The sequence below is a fragment of the Sceloporus occidentalis genome, unplaced genomic scaffold (genome assembly GCF_023333645.1).
Source record: "Sceloporus occidentalis isolate IW3139 unplaced genomic scaffold, rSceOcc1.0.p SCAF_134, whole genome shotgun sequence".
Classification (NCBI taxonomy): domain Eukaryota; kingdom Metazoa; phylum Chordata; class Lepidosauria; order Squamata; family Phrynosomatidae; genus Sceloporus; species Sceloporus occidentalis.
Genome location: NW_028317114.1, coordinates 1,559,800 through 1,579,674, shown reverse-complemented (window position 1 = coordinate 1,579,674; position 19,875 = coordinate 1,559,800). Strand labels below are relative to the sequence as shown.

At 38.5% G+C, this 19,875-nt stretch overlaps 1 protein-coding gene across 1 annotated transcript; it reads left to right on the top strand.

Annotated features, from left to right (window-relative positions):
* The first annotated feature begins 255 nt into the window (after nt 1-255).
* Nucleotides 256-18,567, top strand: LOC149281353 (protein FAM149B1-like). The gene is made up of 11 exons (XM_089499398.1): nt 256-275; nt 1,408-1,515; nt 2,932-3,040; nt 3,492-3,634; nt 8,938-9,057; nt 9,720-9,881; nt 10,893-11,080; nt 11,434-11,567; nt 14,863-14,975; nt 15,326-15,544; nt 18,507-18,567. The coding sequence occupies exons 1-11, from the start codon at nt 256-258 to the stop codon at nt 18,565-18,567; spliced, it is 1,377 nt and encodes a 458-aa protein (XP_089355524.1).
* Nucleotides 18,568-19,875: the final 1,308 nt, after the last annotated feature.

Below are 19,875 nucleotides of genomic sequence, written 5' to 3'. Positions count from 1 at the left end.
TAAATAATAATCACATAAAGTGTGCTTTAACCATCAGGTTTTTCATTGTTTACATAAATGTTTGCAATGTCTGTTTTACGTACATTGGAAATGTGGATATAGTTACGTGTCCAGGTACCGATCTCACACTCAGTCTGCTCTGCTACTTGCCATTCAACGATATCAACTACGTAAAGATCTCCACTTATTACACAGCGCCTGCAGTAGCAGTACATGTGACTTACACGTCGCATCCTGGTGACGTAGCTGGGAGTCATGACGACTGCGCAGCGTCGGTACGGCGGCCTGACAGCTGCAAAGGGGTGGAGCGTGGAAGAAATACGAAGGACTGGAGTTAGGGGGAAATAATCGAGAGGGTAGCAAGAGAGACAAATGCTCGACATAAGGAGGTGAGGGTGAGGGGGGGGGGGGAGGCGTAATAGGGGGGAGGTGTAATAGGGGGGAGGTGCTATAATAAAAGAAGAGAATGGGATATCAGGACACAGATGGATCCAAAAGTGAATACAGCGACTTACTTAATATGAAACAAATTACAATGATTATAACAAACCCCCGAACCAATGACCTCAGTCGCATCGCACTAAAACAGGCTATTTCAGGTTTTACTGTAATTTATTATTTATTGTTTTATATAGGGCTATCATATTGCACAGCGCTGTACAGGTTAAGGACAGTTTGGCACATATAATCTCTGGCATGTATACGTTTCTCTAAATTAACAAATTGCTTTGTGTATTTGAGATGGGTTTAAAACAAGATGGCCCAGAGGACAACATATTTTTTGAAAATTGTCAAATAATGATTAATCAATATCAATTCTTACAGGCGTCAATACTAGAAATGATTGTATGACGCTTAGGATGATTTCTAGATATAAAAGGAAACCCGTCTTGCAGAATCTTCGAATGTGAGTGATATGTTTTGTGGCGTTTGTTTGTGTTTGGTTTTTTTTATTGGTTTTATTTTGAGTTTAGAGGAATGTCTAACATAACCCACAAAAGAGTTAAATGGGCAGCCGCAATGTGCAATTAAAAGTGTAGCGAAGCTAATGTAGCGATTCATGTGAAGTACATTATTGTGAATCGATCGTGCTCACATATTCACCATTATTGATGATAAAATCTCCAATCATTCATAATGTGAAGATATCACTTTGTGTGTTTTTTTTTTTTAATATAAAAAGGTCGTTATGGTTGTGATGTTTAAACATCGTCTTATCTCAGGAATATTCCTGCTGAGTGGACCGTTCCATTGAAAAACTCTCTGTCCCCTCCCCCCCTCTCTTCTTGGTGTGTGAACACCGTTTACATTCAAAACAACATAAATATGTAATAAACTTTAGTATGTAAAGTCCCAGTCTTCAGCTCTCTGCTGAAGATTATTGGTAATGCTCTGCTTATTTTTTAGTTCAAGTTTTCCAAAAGCCACAGACAATCACCCTTTACTAGACACAGCAGACTCCTTCCTGACTTCCCTCAACACTGAACAATATGCAACATCTTTGCAAAGTGGAAGGTAAAATATTATCTCATCTGTACGTGTTTGTATTTTCTTCCTTGTAAATACATGGAGGAATTTGGCTGAATCCCTACCCCATCCTTTTTTTTTTACTCTTTCTCTTTCCACCAGATCAAAAGCTTTCAGCAACATCTCTTGCTTGCCAGAGTGCTTGTGTCCAGGAGTGCTTGTGTCCAGGAGTGCTTGTGTCCAGGAGTGCTTGTGTCCAGGAGTGCTTGTGTCCAGGAGTGCTTGTGTCCAGGAGTGCTTGTGTGGTTTATTCACAAGAGTTTCAGGGGGTCAATAGAGATCCCCCCACGTGAAAACAACCGACTGGCTACTTCAAGCAGCCACAAGTGGTGCACAAATAAGGCCATGTAGGAGGCAGTACACGTCACCTTCTCTTAATATTAAGTACTTATATTTTTTGTACAGGTTGAAGAATGCTTAGAAAGTGCCTTAATGTGAATTCTTCATTGCTGGGTTTGTATGGGACGCAAAACTGCCCGTGCTTTCATTGTTGTGGGTCAATTAAATGTAGTGGGTAGCCACAATCATGTATCATTACTGTAAATGAACCAATCACCTCTTTGTATTCACTGATTCTGCACTACCCTAACTCTTAGATTGGACCACCATGGCCAGCTACATACCTTTTATGTAGTGACACTTCATTATTCATCAATGTCAATGGCCGAAACTTATCACAAGTGATCTCATATGGATTACGTTTCTTTTTTAATTTTATAACATTAATTTTATTTTTAACCTTATGAATTGCAATCTGATCAATGATTTGTGACCACCCTTTGGGTCACTAAACTGCATCTAACACTATTCTCTAACCCCTGAGTATAAGCATTAAGCTTGATTTGTTATTTGTGACTCACAATGTAAATAAGAAGATGAGCTTTGATTGCTTGTACCTTTGGGTAAAAAAACCATAATAGACAATTTTGTCTTATTTTCATTTTTGTATTACATTGGAATGTTGTAGTAAAAACATTTAATAAAATCAATTTATTTGGACCAACCTCTTGCATTTTGGTAATTTTATAGTATGAAAGTATGTAATAAAAAAAATGTATACTTTATGTAATCTTTATATCTCCCAAGGTGCAAGTAAAATACCGATAAAAAGTTGGGCTTCTGAAAAAAAAACCTCAACAATATATAGTTTTCCAAGTGAACATTTTTCTCAGTAATCGCAGTTAAACGAAAGAAAGCGAAAATAGTTGAAAATGTTCCGGCCTCTAATGGTAGGAAACTTTGCAGCTGCCTTGCACTCAAAGGGTTAATTAAAATGGGCTAATAAGATGTATCATCAAGCAAACTATTGAAAAGAGGCCTGGTCTCTATGTAGGGCTCTATGTTTACATATCTGTGAGGAAAAGTGTGGTTCAACAGCTCTATGTGTTAATACTTTCTAAGCAGGTCAGAAGCTTCACGATCAGCTGAGAACTCTCAGGATTCCTGGCTGGAATATCAGAGAGGAACAGGATTTTCCACCGACAACAGCTCAGTGGTATCTTGGGGCTTTGACGTACGTACTTCATATACACTGTTAATTTATGTCTTTAAAGGTGTGGTTTATTAAACTTTCACATATTTATTTGTCACACTTTTTGTGTCTGACTCATATTCAATTACAGGTGTTTTTTCACTGTACAGAGCCTCTAGCTTTAAAAATTATATATATATTTACATTATTGTGGTTATCTCATGATATTTTGAAGTTCACATAAAACCAAATTGAATTATTGTATACAGACAGTATGTTGTCCCCTACACCCTTACAGCAGTGACATTTGTTTGGCAATGGCTATTGGGTAAAAGGGGTGGCATTTTGTAACATTAGTTTGTTTTGCTTTCTATATTCCAACCTCTGAGGTTTATATTCACGGGCCTAGTTCATGTAGATAAATTCCTTATTGCCCATTCTATTCTTAGGTCAGAAGAATTAAAATTCTGAGTTGGTTATCTGTTGTTTGTAGGAGTTTGACCAGGCTGCCACACGGCAAATGCAAAGAATATTCAAACACATTGATGAACTACTTTATGAAGAGAAAGCCAGCACGCTTGTAGAAGGCCTTCAGGAAGAGTGTCAGCAGTGGACATCACGCTTTCCACATTTGAGGTATTTCAGGAATTAAAGATGGCATATAAAGGGGTAGTTAGTGTAGGTTCAGGGCCTAGCTTTGGGAAGTTGTGAAAGGAATGGTGGGATCTGCATAGATCAGGGATTGATACATTTGGTTTGGATCTAGCAGCTAGCCAAAAAAGGAACCAGCTATTTTTTGTTCCCCAATCATGTCTTTATTTTCTTGACATCTGGGGTTTGTCAAGCCTTGCTATACGCTAACATTTGCACGCTCAACACCATACAGTAAAATACACAACCTGACATAAACTGTAACAACTTACAGTAACACACGCTAACATTCCCATGCTAATGCCATACTGTAACATAAACAACACCATACATGCTAGCACTACACACACACACACTGGCTAACACTATACATATCTAAAATTACACTAACACTATGGAGACATACATATTAAACCTGGCACTACAATAAAGTAGACATACCGACTCTGGCACTATACGTTCACACACACACACACACACACTAACTCTAGCACTATGCACAGACATACACACTGATACTACAATATCCACAGCACCACTGCCTATCCTCTACCATTGTGAATCCGGCACCCTATGCTTCCTTGCGGGGGTGAGGCGAGTGCCGTGAGTTGCGTGACCCCGCTGTGATTCATGATGGCAACCCTGCAAAACCCTGGGTTTGTCCAGCCATGGCATAGATACAGAAATAGCTAAACGACAACCTGTGACACATAGGTTGAAAAATAGTAGCTTGAGAGTGGTGTGTACAAATGCCAGTAGTTTAGTGAATAGGATCCCTGTACTTACTGCATTGATAACAAGCGATAATGTGGTTTTAGTGGCAATTATTAAGCCAAATGATAGGGATGCTGCTATATTAGGATACATTTTATACAGAAAGGATAGAGATGGCAGGAAAGGAGGAGGTGTTGCTCTTAGTGGAAGAAATAGCTTAAAGGTAAATATTATACAAGGTAAACTGTTGGGTATCTTTAGAACTTGGTAACAAAGTGGTTGTTGTCATTGGTGTGATATTTAGACCCCATGGACATGCAAAGGAGCTCAACCATCTGTTAGTAAGTTAAGAAATTACTAAAATGTCAAGATGGGGTTATCATTATATAAGACTTTAAGGGAAAAACCAAATGGCTAGGCCATCCAGAAGTAAAGATATCCTTAATTCTTTATAGGGATTGGGTCTGAGACAATTGGGTAGAGTAGCTGAGAAGGAAGGATTTGAGTTTAGCTAGATTTAGTATTTAGACATTGAGATTTTATTTTGGATGTCACTGTCGGTGATCATCTTTCAGTGTGGTTTAATGACAGGTTGCCTTGAGCCACACTAAAACTTTTTTGATTTCAGAAAGGCAGATTTCTTCTAAAATGGAAAGATTTGTAGGTGAGGCCAAGGTGGTCTGGACATCTTTAGGTGGAGTACAGGAGAAATGCAATTATTTAAGAGAAGTTCTGCTAAAAGTAGCAGAACAGTGCATTAAACTTGTTCTTAAGACTAAACTAAAAATAAAACAACTTTGGTACTCTGCACATGTCACAAATGTATTGTTGAAGAAGAAGGTAGCTTTTAGGAACAATAAACAGACTCAAAACAAGGAAGATGGGAACAAACATAAAGCTAAGCTTAGGGAAGCAAAACGCAAACTTAGATGCACCGAAACAAACACGGAGGAGAAAATTGCCAGGTTAACAAAAAAAACAAAAACTTTTTTACACATATAAGTGAAAGTAGAAAACATAAACCATGAATGGACAAAAGACAAATGAAAGGAGGTAAATGAGGTTAGAAATTTAGTCGACTGCTTAACCCCTTCGAGACAAAGGCTGATTTTACTTTTTGTACCCTTTGTGACAATGGCCTTTTTAACATTTCTGCGCTGCTTGTGTTTAGCTGTAATTTTCTTCTTTCCCGTTTACTGAACCCACACACATTAGATATTGTTTTTTTCAGGACAAGAAGGGCTTTCTTTAGATGACATTGTTTTGATTGTATCATATTATTTACTATTAAAAAAATTATAAAATATGGTGAAAAATTTAGAAAAAAATGACTGTTTCTAACTTTTAGTTGAAAAATCTTTTACTCATCTATAAAAGGTAATGAAAAAACCTGCTAAATAGATTCTACTATTTGTCCTGAGTTTAGAAATACCCAATGTTTTTATGTTTTTTTGCTTTTTTCTACCCATTATGGGGGAATAAGTACAGGTAGCGTTTTGCTATTTCAAAGCCATTTTTTCCAAATCTGGTAATTCTTCCCCCCATGTGCCATTTCGGGTATCTTTGAACCCGGCCAATGCAATTTACCCCATCAAGTCATATATTTTTGAAAACTAGACAGCCCAGGGTATTCCAAATGCTAGTATTTTAACTCTTTCCATGCACCATATCTACCACCAGTCTTTGTCAAACTTTATGGTAGTCATTTTTTTGCATTTGTTTTGTCATACACATTTTACTTCAGGTATGAATTAAAATGTTCTAGTTTATGTCACTATCACAAAACACCCCAATATGTGTTCAGCAACATCTCCTGAGCGCAGCGATACCCCACATGAATGATTTTGCCTGGCTGTTTGGGGGCAAAAGGGCCACATTTGGGGCATGCGCATTTTTCAATGTTGAACTTTGGCATTTGGGGATCCACTGCCCATGCCCTATTTGGTACATCTTTGAGCCGGGCCATTTCAGTGTGCCCAATAAACCCATATATTTTTGAAAACTAGACACCCCAGGGTATTTCAAATGCTAGTATTTTAACTCTTTCCATGCACCATATCTACCACCAGTCTTTGTCAAACTTTGTGGTAGTCATTTTTTTGCATTTGGTTTTCCACACACATTTTAATTCAGGTATGAATTAAAATGTTCTCGTATATGTCACTATCACAAAACACCCCAATATGTGTTCAGCAACATCTCCTGAGTACAGCGATACCTCACATGAATGATTTTGCCTGGCTGTTTTGGGGCAAAAGGGCCACATTTGGGGCATGCGCTTTTTTCAATGTTGAACTTTGGCATTTGGGATCCACTGCCCATGCCCTATTTGGTACATCTTTGAGCCAGGCCATTTCAGTGTGCCCAACAAAACCATATATTTTTCAAAACTAGACACCACAGGGTATTTTAAATGCTGGTATTTTAACTCTTTGCATGCACATATTTTACCACCAGCATTTTTTCAAAGTTTGCAGTAATATTTTTGTGTGTGTATTTTTCCCACACACACCTACTTTATGTATGAATTTACAGCTCCTGGTATATGCCGCTGTCACACGACACCCCATAATGTGTTCAGCAACATCTCCTGAGTGCAGTGATACCCCACATGCATGGGTGTGTCATTTTTTGGGGGAACTAAAAGGCAACATTTGGTACGTGTGCATTTTTCTAATTGGAAATTAGATGTGTGGCCATCCTTCCCCCCGTGTTAATTGGGACGTTGTTGAACCTGGCCAATTCAATTTACCCCATCAAATCATACATTTTTTAAAAGTAGACACCCCACGGGCATTTAATATGCCAGTATTTTAACTCTTTCCATGCGAGAATTGTTTTAAGCTAATATGCTAATTTTAGGACTTGCTCACAAAAATATATTTTTTATATATATATATATATTTTTTTTTTATTTTTTTTTAAAAAAAATTTAACATTTTTTTTCAACTTGGAGGTTCCCCTGATAGTGACATCAGTGGGAAATGATTTTTACATTTTACTGTTTTTTTACTATTTTTTTCTAATTATTATTAATTTTATTTTATTTTTTAATTTATTTTTACTAATCACACTGTGATTAGAAAGCTGGGCTCCATTGACTTGCATGGTGAATGCAGTACCTGTATTCAACCTGCAAGTGGAGCCAAAGTTCTCTAGATGGTCTGGACCGTCTAGCGAACTTTTAAAATTTGTGGTTCCTGTTACAGGACGGCGGCCATCTTCCTTGATGGCGAAGATTGCCGGCAGCTGCGGCTGTGACCGCTCTCCGGAGCGGTCACAGCCCATCAAAAGGTTAGTGTTTGGTGTCGCTGGATGCCTCCTGATCGAGGCATTCCAGCGACACCATTTAAGTATAGGAGGCGATCGTCGATCGCCTCCTAAACGCTTTTAAAACGGGCGTCCGCCGCCATACAAAGTATGGCGGATGTTGACGCCCCGTGGAGGGGCCAGAGATGGCCCCTTCGTGCCGATCGCGGCGTTGCTGAATGCCTCGAGGTCGAGGCATTCAGCAACGCTTTTTGGGTGCAGAAAGCGATAGTAGATCGCTTTCTGCACCCGTTTAAAGACGTGCCGGTCCTGGCACGTCAATTGTCGTAAAGCACATGCTTTTCCGTGTCGTGCCAGGACCGGCAATTGTCGTTAAGGGGTTAAATAAATTCTTCTGTTCCATTTTTACAAAGGAAGGTGAGGGAGCTGAGTTAGCAAAAAGAAATAGGGTGGCATGTAAAACAAGCGTCATTACAGAGGAAGAAGTCCAACATCAACTAACCAAAGTAAATGCAGACAAATCCATGGGACCCACTTTGGGCACCACCAAAGTCATTAGAAGAGCTACAGACTATCCTAGCAAAACTGCTACCTGGCTTTGTTAACCAGTCGCTATTGGCAGGAGTAGTTCCAGAAGAGTGGAAATTGGGAATGTTAGTTCTGCTTCACAAAAAACATAGCAGGGAAGACTCGGCCAACCACAGACCATTAATTCTTAAATCAGTAGTTGGCAATTTTATGGAAACCATGCTAACGGATAGGACTGAATTAACCATAATTAACAGCAGATGTTTACTACAAAAAGACCCTATCAAACGCTGTATTTTGACTGGGTAACTAAAGTAAAAGACCAACCGATAAAGCCTATCTAGATTTCAGTAAGACATTTGACGCTGACCCACATAGCAAATGTATAAATAAATTGTAGTCTTTGGGCTTGGATGTCAAAATAGTTGAATGAATAATGCAATTTTTGAGTGACAGAAGGTTGTAGTTAATGGTGTATATTTGACGGGGTACATCTGGGATTAGTATTGGGATCAGTATTAATAATGAATAATAATATTTTAATTAGTGATATAGGATGTCTCAATGATAAGGTATGTCTTATTGGAAATGATACAGAAGTCTGCAACAAAGTAGACCTTCCAAGTGGAGCAAGTCAAATGGCAAATGATTTAAGTAAATTAGAAGTATGGTCAAGGGCCTGGCAGCTGCAGCTTCATGTTGACAAATGTGAAAAAAGGAATGTATAGTGAGTATTTAATTAGTAAATAGTTGTTTCACCTTTTTTAATGTTACAGGATACAAGGGAATCAAATATTAGCACCTTCAGATGATGGCTATAGCTGGCATCCCAGTTACCCATGTTCAGCATCTGCATCTACTCCAAAAGGTTGTGCCAGTGCAAGAGATGTCAGCGAGTGAGTAGTTTGTCTAAAGATGTGCCTGTGTAAATGTTTGTGTTTTTTGGGAAAGCATTTATCAAAGAGATCTGTGTCCCCGGTGTTACAGATTCTGTCCCTCTGCTTTCTTATGTGGTTTCTTGAAGAGCTCTTCTCAGCCGTTATGACTGAAGACTGGCAAGGGAGCAGAGAACAAGATATCAGTGCAAGTTAAATGACAGGTTCTATTTTTCATGGAGGGCCCAGAGGTGAAGAGATTATTGACCCCTTTGGGACCCTGGTATTCCCTGCTCTCCTCTCACTGAAAGGGAAAATGGGGTCTATTTACAAAAGGGAGTTTGGCTGGAGAGTTTGCAACTGTGTTGTAATTTCAACTCCCTAAGTTCATTATTCATTATAGAGTGCAAACACAGCAAGGAAGGCTGAGCGTAATGTGTAATTCAATTGGACTTTGCATTATACTGAGCCAAGTGAGCCTTTCCTACAGCAGAAGCTAATTGGGGATGGCCCTTTATAATGAATTCTTCAGTTAGAGTGTTGAAACCATAACTCTCCCTTTAGAAAGTAGATGTAAGTAGTCCATAACTGTTTTTGAATTATACAAATGTACATGCCAAACAGAAACAATGCATCGATGTGTTGCCCCTGTCCAATACTGTTACCCTTTTCTTGTTTTCCAGGCTGGGTGTTTTTGGTTCGAGGTGTTCATTTGCCATTGTAAATGATCCAAATACTGATGTCTCTTTTTGCTTGGGTAGCGATAAAGAGTTAGAGGATGATGTAGGGGTGATCGTGTCCGAAGGTGTTATGGAAGAATATTTAGCTTTTGACTGCAGAAATAAGTGAGTAAAGTTCCAGTCTAAAGCTAATGGAAAAGCTATAATGGTTTAACGGCAATGGGAATGGTTTTTTGAGGAAAGCAGTTATCTAATGATCAAAATGTATGTTTTGTGAAACCCTAAGAGATTTGAGCCTTTCTGGCACACCTGCAGTTTAAGGGAGCCTATATGCTAAGAGGAGGGATTTGGGAGCTGGCGCTACTGCAGTTTGCGCTCCTCCATTTTTACCCAGTTGTTGTGCTTGAGCTAAACACATGCCTGTATCTATCGGTATTAGATTACTGGTGCAGTATCTTGGCTGGGCACCCACTTGTAGGGAAGGTAGCCATAGCAATAAATTGTCTCCATTTGTAAACAATTTGTCTTATTGTGAGTTTGTTCTGTCAGCCATAGTACACATCAGCAGATCCTTTTTGTAAAGAGCAAACCCAAAATATTTGAGTTGGGTTTTTTTTTTGTCCAGTAGCTCTAAAACACACCTCCAATCCCATTAAATTAATTGGACTCCAGGTTTGCTAACTCCTGATTCCAGTTAGCCTAGGGGTTTAGAAACTTTTTCCAACCCACACTGTGAATCTTAAAATGATGTATTCAATATAGACAAGAACACAGTAACCCGTGTGATATCAGTTAAAACAGGTTGTGTTTGTTCATTATTGTAACTTGGATGAAGACTGATTTATACATCGGTGCTGGTAATTTCAAAGGGTTCGCTTACTTTTTTTTGCCACTGTTAAATGTATACATTAAGTCTCTTTGTTTTCATTACATGTTTTGAAATTATTCGTTAATCCTAAATAGCTCTCAATAAATGAATAAAGCAGACTTTATCAAACAGCAGTATTTCTTTGTATATCATTGCTTACACTTATAAAGTTGCGGGGCTATGAAGTTGTATTGTGACATTTGACTTTGACTAATTTAACTCTTTTAGCTCCATGTCCACTAGTTTTTTTTTTTTTTAGATAAACATAGCAGTTTTCAAGCTGGTAAGCGGAATTATTTCTTTCACAGAGACGATGAGCTCTTTGAATGGTCTAGAGCTGCTTCCTTAGATACTCTGAAAATGGGCCATCCTCCAATATCTCCAAAATACTGCAACAAGGTGGCTGTTTTGGCTTTTCTGTTTGATGATGTCTGGAGACAAGTGGTAGGGAGCTTGGAAGAGCTTGTCTGCAGGCATTGGGAGGAATCGATTACAGGTAAGATGACATTTGACCCCATCAGTAAATGCCTCTTTATTTAGTAATACTTACTCAGGAGGTAAAGGGGATATTATTAATTATTATTTATTTATTTATTTGCTGTGTCACATAGACACGTTAGGATAAATGTAAGTATCCAGTATATTGACCTGGACCACTTTAGAAATGCATGTAAGCACTCGCCAATCATGCAGAATTATCAAATATGTTTAACGGTGTTTCTTTTTGGAACTATAAAACCTCACATGCATGAGTCATTCACATTATTTAGTTATTTTTTGGATATTCTTCCTCAGTCTCGAATAAATCATAGGTTAATTCATGTTATTACTTTTTCTTTTATTCTTTAGATGACAACACACATGCCATAGCTATCAAGACAACTAAGGTAGAATGCGTTAATCTGTATGCACCATCTCATCGTCTTCCGCTTGTCCTCCCACCAGTTACTAATGCCAGAATTCCTGCCATCTCCCCAAAGCTGGTAAGATGCACTCTTTTGACTCTTCTCCTGTGCTATCTAATAAAGTCTCTGCTTACAATTCTTAAAGTCCATTGGAAACTTCAAACTTAAGCTAATAGCTCAGCTTTAATTCTGTGTGCATGTGTATTTGTTTTGTAAAACATGATATTTTAAATGTATTAGTATATTTTATCTCAGCTGGTCCTAGATCACACGTTCATTTACTATTATGAAAGTGGTAATTTTGTATATCTACTGGATTGTTATATTTTTATGGTCATTCTTTTCATGTTATCCCTATGATGATGATACGAGTGTGTGTGTGTGTGTGTGTGTGTGTATATACCGTATTTGCTCGATTATAAGACGAGGTTTTTTTCAGAGCAAATGCTCTGAAAAATACCCCTCGTCTTCTAATTGGGGTCGTCTTCTAATCAGACCTCAAATAGAGGTCTGATTAGGAGACTAAGATCCAGATCCCCCGCACCGCTGCAGGGGACCTGGATCCTCCTGTCTCACCCGACCCCCCCCCCCCCATCATACACACACTTACCGGTGCTTCCTGCTGTGTTGCCGGGGCAGCGGGTTGACGTCTACGCGATCCGCGTAGACAACGTCCGCTGCAGCCGGAAGGAGGTGTGGCTAGCAGCGGGGGTTGTCTGCGTCCGTCGCATAGACCTTCCCCGACTGTCAGAGATCAGAGTTCCCCGCACCGGTGCGGGGAACTCTGATCTCTGACAGCCGGGGAAAGTATACGCGACGGACGCATACAAACCCCCGCTGCTAGCCACACCTCCTTCTGGCTGCAGCAGAAGGCGACGTCAACCCGCTGCCCCGGCTGGAAGCACCGGTAAGAGAGGGGGGAGAGCGGGGGAAGGGGGGGGAGAGTGTGTGTGTGTGTGTGTGTGTGTTAGTTAGTTAGTTAAATGGGGGTATAGGGTGTGTGTGTTAAATGGGGGCATAGGGCATTTCTGGAGTGGCGTTAAGGGGGCATTTAATAGAGCACTCTGCCTCCTGAAATGCCTTATACCTCCCTATATGCCACTCTGCCCCATAATATGCATTTTAACCCCCTAAATGCCAGAATGGGATATAGGGGTATAAGGCATTTCTGGAGGCAGAGTGGCACATAGGGGGTCAAAAGGCATACCATGGGGCACAGTGGCATATAGAGGGTTAAAAGGCATATCATGGGCCACAGTGCCATATTGGAGTGGCAAGCCTGGGGGCAGATGTGCGTAACTGGGGGACAGGTTGGAAAATACAAGAAATAAAAACAAAAAAAATATTTTTCTCAATCATAGCTTTTATTAAAAAAAATAGTTTACATGAATTAACATTTACTGGTAAAACTTTTTTCCTTTGGGGTCGTCTTATATTCAGGCTTTTTCTTTTTTTCCTAAGTTAATATTCAGATTTTGGGGGGTCGTCTTATAATCAGGGTCGTCTTATAATCGAGCAAATACGATATATATATTTTAGTATATAACAGAACAGAACTGCTCACATAAAGCTCTTTGGGCATGGTATATATATATATTTGTATCTTTTTTAAACTCTTTTGGTAACTTGTATAGCTGTTATGCTGACATGTTTGTAATGTTCAATATTCTGCAAATTTACATATTAGCCTTTGCCTTTATGCTTGGCATAACTTTTTTCAACTTTTTGCAAGCTAATTTTCCTAAAACCTAGCTACTTATTAGAAGATGTATAAGCTCAGTTCTGTTTGTTTCTTTCCTTCTTTTTTTATCACCATGTGTTTTGGCTTTTGTTAACCCCTTAACATCTATTGACACATCACGCAAAAACGGTCACTTAACAACCAATGACGTGCCTTGCACGTCATTTTATTAAACAAGCTTAGAAAGTACCGTATTTGCTCGATTATAAGACGAGGTTTTTTCCAGAGCAAATGCTCTGAAAAATACCCCTCGTCTTATAATCGGGGTCGTCTTCTAATCAGACCCCAAAAAAATGGCTGGGGCCATGCTGCTTACCGGTCGCGAGCAGCGTCTCTTCCGTTAGAAGCAGGAGGACAGGAAGCTTGTAGCTTCCTCACAGAACTCTTTCTCCCCCTCCCTCCTCTGGGGGCGGGGCCAGAGAAGTTGCTGGTACAGCCGGTCCCCTGCAGAAGTCTTCGAGTGAGAGATCTGCAGTTCAGGTAAGGGGGTGGGGGAGGGTTTTGGGGTAAGTATGTGTGATTAATGTGTGAAGTATGTGTGATTAATGGAATGAATGAGTATTTAAATGTTTGTGAATGTGTGTTTGTGTGTGATAGCATGGATGTGTAAGGGGGGTGGGGGTTGTAGCATGGCATAGGGAGGCTGTAATCCCACTACTATCATCCCCAGGTTCCAGCATGTACTGGCTGCCTTGGCTTGATAGGAGTGTGATTGCTGTTAGCAGCAATCACACTCCTATCAAGCCAAGGCAGCCAGTACATGCTGGGTTAAAAGGCATATCATGGGGCTGAGTGGCATATAGGGGGTTAAAATGCATTTCTGGACCTCCAGAAATGCATTTTAACCCCCTATATGCCACTCAGCCCCATGATATGCATATATACCTCCAGAAATGCATTTTAACCCCCTATATGCCACTCAGCCCCATGATATGCCTTTTAACCCCCTATATGCCAGAGTGGCATATAGGGGTATAAGGCATATCATGGGGCAGAGTGGCAAATAGGGGGGGTATAAAGCATTTCTGGGGGCAGAGTGGCATAACTGGGGGGGGGGCAGGTTGGCAAATAAAAGGAAATTTAAAAAATATATTTACATGAATTAATATTTACTGGTAAAACTTTTTTTCCTATAGGGTCGTCTTATATTCAGACTTTTTGTTTTTTTCCTAAATTAATATTTTGATTTTGGGGGGTCGTCTTATAATCGGGGTCGTCTTATAATCGAGCAAATACGGTAATCTACGATCACTTTCTTCGCTTAAACGGTGTTGCTGTAATGCCTCGATGTCGATGAACGGCATTAAGGGCCCGTTTTTAAAAGAGTTTAGGAGGCGATCAACCCTCGGCCCCAAAGGGTACAAAAGGTAAAAACAGTCCTTAAGGGGTTTATATGCTAGCATTCAAAGTGTAACCACACGGCTAAGGGCAAAAAGAATGGAAACCATTTTCATGTATGTATGGCTGAAAGTATTCCAAGTATAAGCAGAGTTATTATAATTATTTGCCGTAACTTGTTCTTTGCTACCACATTATGTTGATAAGAACAAAAACATTCGAATAGCATAGTTCATTTTTTTCGGTCTGCTTTTTGTCAACAGTGTGCAGTAACCGGTTATTATTATTTTGCAGTCCACTCGCACTCATGGTGGAAATATTGCAGCTCCGCAACATCTTAACGACTTAATGGTTATTCATGGGATCCCTCTACAACAGAGAAATCTGCCTCTAATGGAAAAAGTTCTGTGAGTGCTGGTGACCCCCGTACTGATTAGTACCTTCACACTTTTAAAATAATTTGTAAATTGAGATACTGCAAATTCTGTATCCATCTTTGTTGATTCAACTGCTGCTGTGTTGATTTGTATTATTTGTATTATTTAAGGTAGATAATGATTCTGAGTGAATGACTTTCAAGATTTAAAGATTAAAATGTGCACACATTTTGGGTGTTATCCAAATGAATCCAGAACATTTTAGATTGGTTTGATGTAAATCTCTGATGCAAATAGAATGTGTTTCAGATAAAAGTACAATTTTTTTTCCATTTTTAAATACATTTCTGATCGCATACCTGTGATTTCATACTCCACAGGGATTCCGAGGAGAAGTCTCCATTGAGACCCACATCTGCCGCCGTAATCTCTGGCAAACCACGCCAAGGTCGTTCTCTGGAGCATAGCTCCTCATCTTTGTCTCATAGTACTTCATCAGCTAGAAGGCGCAACCCTCCACGAACTTTACATCCCATCAACAACAATCCCTCTAGGTCTGGGACACCAAAGATGGAAGAAGTCATCAAGGGAACACGACTGTAAGTTTGGGAAGCATTTTTTTGTGATGGATAAAAATCATGTATTTGCTCAACAGTATATTGTAGATGAGGTACATTATGCAGGACTAAAGAACCAGATGGAAACGGCCACATTCGTAAATATTACACCTGTTGGTAATATACCAATCATGTTTTTTTCCTCATTTAAGTATTAATTTAAAAACAAATCTGTGAGATTAACTGTTTCATCTCCCCTGTGCCCATTAGGGTGAATAACTCCTAAGTGGTGGTCTTCACTTGACTAATTTTGCAATATTTTACTGAAGCACCATCATCACGCCCAGTGAGGAATCTCAAGCCTCAAAGTTGTTGTTTTTTTTTGTTTTTTTTTATAAATAAGCAATAGTGATGTGTTAAATTCCGTGGTTTTATTTTTAAAAAAATTCTATGGAAATTTAAACTCACTAAATTCAAATATAATGTAGATTTTTTGTTTGTTTTATATTTAATTCACCCATATGGAATAGAGGAGGTATTTCGCTTCTCTCACCTTCCTGCACCTATGCAAAGTATAGCAAACTGGCAGCTCTCTTGTCCCAAGGATTTGTCCTGGTGAGAATTTTACTTCAATAACATCTTAAAAATGATTCTATATTTCAACCTGCTTACCTACTGGAGTCTTCGATATCACAAGGCTACCTATATTGATATATTTTGTTTTTATTGCTATCAGTCACCCTACGTATGACCAGATGCCATGTTCCCCTTTGTCTTTCAATCGAAACAACCTCCTGCCACCGATTGGCACTACAGACTTAGAACGTCAAAGTACACTGGGATCGCAGAGACAGACGGTGAATATTATATACTGTACTTGCTAAAATGTCCAGTAGTATCCATTAATAGTTTTGATGTAAAAATAAACAGTACCACCTCCCTTGCGTTTTTTTTTAGCTGCGGCGTTGTAACCTTTCTTTTTGCACCTTGGATTTCTTTAATTACAGCAAAAGGGAGAATTTAATGGCACCTCCTTACGTCAGCAGAAGTATGTCATACAGCTAGAACTAAATCCATCTAGCTTTTGTTGGACCGAATTTCCCAGTATGCTGGTCTTGGAATTTGGGATTATGGCAACTAAGGAGGGTCACAAGCAAACAGCTCTTCTCTGTAAACAGTGTCTAAACATTTTTCCAACCACGTACCACAGTAACTGATTTAGCCAAGAATTCCATGTTTACAACTTCTACATGTTTTTAGAATGAATAGCTCTGAAATATCTTCACCATATGGGATGCCCCAGTGCCTAACCACTTATGTCCAAACCATTCTAATTTGGTTTGGATCATTTCTAGTTTGTCCTGAACAGTATTTTATTGAGAGGCATCCTATACAATTCTATGTTTTGCGGGGAGACGATAGGCATATGATCACTAGTGTGTAATGTACAAATATGTGCATTTGTAACATCTAGGTCTTTAAACAACATATATTCTATTTTTTTTCAGCCAGATACCCAATTGGAGCGATCCTTTGTAGTTTCTGATCACAGAAATACTTTTCAGAATAGAAGAGGATCTGATGGAGTAGGTGAGATCTTTCTTCTACTTTTAATTACTCACCTGCATCTTGATTTAGTTACTGTGGCGTTATTGTGTTTCCCATACAAACCCCTTAAGGACAAAGGGTTGTCCATACACTCATTATTGTACCGGCTTTGTGGTGAAGGGATTAAACCTCTGAAAATCCGAATGAGTTGAGGAAAGTCTCAATATTCAAGAAACATGGAATTTGATGGCCGCTAAGAACCATTCGACCCATCGAGTCTGTCCATTTTTCCTCTTGTAGGACTCAACGCAAAGCTTGATCAGTCCTTGGTCTTTTCTTAGATTCAAGATAACTAGATCCCTTTCCCATGCATATTTAAATTCCCTCGCTGCGTTACCCTCTACCACTTGATGAGAGGTCGTTCCGTTTACCTGCCATTCACTTGGTGAAGTAAACAAGCAAATAAATCTTTAGTGCACTTCTGTCATTTACTGCTGTTTAGCCTATGGGCAGTATCCATACTCTAAAAGGGGTCTATTCACTAAAGACGGGATTGATTTTCTAATAGGCTTGTCTGAAATGCTTTTCTTTTTGTGGGGAAAATCCTAGGGATCACTGTCCTGCTCGGACCCCTGTAAGTACTATATCAATACATTAAGTTTCACTATAACTTAGTTAAGCATATGCTGTAAAACAATACATTGGTGTACAGGAATGATTTCAGATTAGTCTGATGTGATATGAACACAACTAACTACAGTTAAACAGCAGGTATTGGTTTGGGTATCCTCTCAGTCTGGCAGGTGTTAAGGCTTATCTAGTTTCTATCTCCACATTAACAAAACTTTAACACTTTTTAAGGCAGATTCTATCAGCATTGGTGTAACTGGGATCAGTTTAGGCACAGCTAGCGCATCTTCTGCCAGTTCTGTTCAATGGGGCCATTCTTTCAATGAATTCAAAGCCGAGAGAGAAGCTCACGCCTCAGGTAGGATATTCAAGATTGCTTAATGTAGACAGTGACTGTTTACTCTGCAGTGCGTGTATGTTCTCTGTAGTCACTGCCAATTTACTACATGAGCCTATGGTTAATAAGAGGCGGCTAAAATATATATTGCACAGTTTATAAAGAAAAAACTATTTCAGCTCTTTGTGGCAGGGAAGTTCTATATATATGCTGCCCAACAGAGTATTTTAGAATATTTTAAAAAAAACCTTTCTGGACTCTGTTTCAGGCGTTTTCTTCGTCTTTGTGATGGGGTTCCTTTTATATAATTGAGATCCCTTCTATATGTATTTTTCATAAATAAATCAATAATATGCATGTGCCTGAGTATAATTCATGAAAATTAAATAAAACTTATATGGATGGCATTGAGTACATTGCATTCGATAAACTGAATATATATTAGATTTTTTAAATGAAAATCTTTTACTGTTTCTCTTTCTTTTATAGGAATCTCATTACATTTGCCACTAAGATCACACAGCCGGGGAGGATTTCTTACAAGAAGTAGACAAGGACTATAGGATTTTCCTGCATGATTTTCAGTGTGAAAATATATATTTTTTTACTACTAAATATCCGTTTAACAAGATTTTTAAAAAATGCCAAATGTTACATAGATGTTCCCGTCAACTGGTAGGGCACATTAGTATCTGTTACACAGGATCTTTCCAAAGTCACCTTAAAATGCTGAAAAAGGTCAGCACGGTTTTAGGCAATAAATATCTGTAAGGAAACATTCAACCAACTTTTTGAGACTCGCCAAAGCCAGGAAAGCACCTTTAGCCAAATAAGTAATCTTCCAGTTATGCTGTCTTATGTTTATAAATAAAATTTAAAGACATTTATATTTGTAAGTGCTTACTAGATTTTAATTGTATGCTAAATGTATTTGTAAAATTATGACATTTTAAAGTATGAACACATAAATAACAGTAGTTAATGTAAAAAAAATACAGGCAATGTGTATTTTCCCTAGTCTGACTTGTAGAAGAAAATGTAATTTTGAGAGTTACCATGAGGTCACTATGACACCTTCGCAAAATTCTTCACAGGTGGCAGAAGCAGTTTCTTGTTAAGTGCACTGACACTAATACACAAATCATAGCAGCCTGCCTTTATAACACAGCATATTTCAGTTTTAATGTATTAGTAATTAAATTAATTTTTTTCTCTGTTTAGTAGGGCTCTGTTTAATTTTGGCTTTGAATATTGATATTTTGGAAAGTTTAAATATTTTTTCTACTGTCTTCAATGTCTCACTTTAGTTTTTGACAAATACAACATAATACTAGCTCCGGAATTCCATACACAGATTGCATTATTTCACTTTTCAAGCTGCTTATTTTTTTCCAGCACACTTCAGGTTTCTGACATATGTAGTATTAAATAGAAATATATATTTTTATAAATGTAATACTCGTATAGACCCAAGAGGGTTTGAAAATGAATGTATGCAGATTATTTATGCAATATGACAATATTATGAGATAATCAGGCTTTGCCAGCTATGATATTCTTACTATTACTAGCCCACAAACTTCTCTGTCTGGACAACTTTAGAAAAATACCGATTATAAGATGACCCCCCAAAATTTGAATATTAATTTAGAAAAAAGTAAAAGCCTGAATGTAAGACTACCCTATAAGAAAAAAAGTTTTATTAGTAAATATTCATATAAACTATTTTTTCATATTTAATAAAAACTATGATTGACAAAAATGCACTTTTTGTTTTTATTTCCTTTTATTTGCCAACCTGCCCCCCAGTTATGCACATCTGCCCCACGGCTTGCTACTCTGCCCCCCATATATGCCT

Bases quoted from the DNA above. Each gene is read 5' to 3' on its own strand.
- LOC149281353 (XM_089499398.1), top strand. From the start codon at position 256: ATGACGACTGCGCAGCGTCG. The intron at 11,081-11,433 runs GTAAGATGACAT...TTTATTCTTTAG, and splicing joins TTGGGAGGAATCGATTACAG to ATGACAACACACATGCCATA. The intron at 14,976-15,325 runs GTGAGTGCTGGT...CATACTCCACAG, and splicing joins CCTCTAATGGAAAAAGTTCT to GGATTCCGAGGAGAAGTCTC.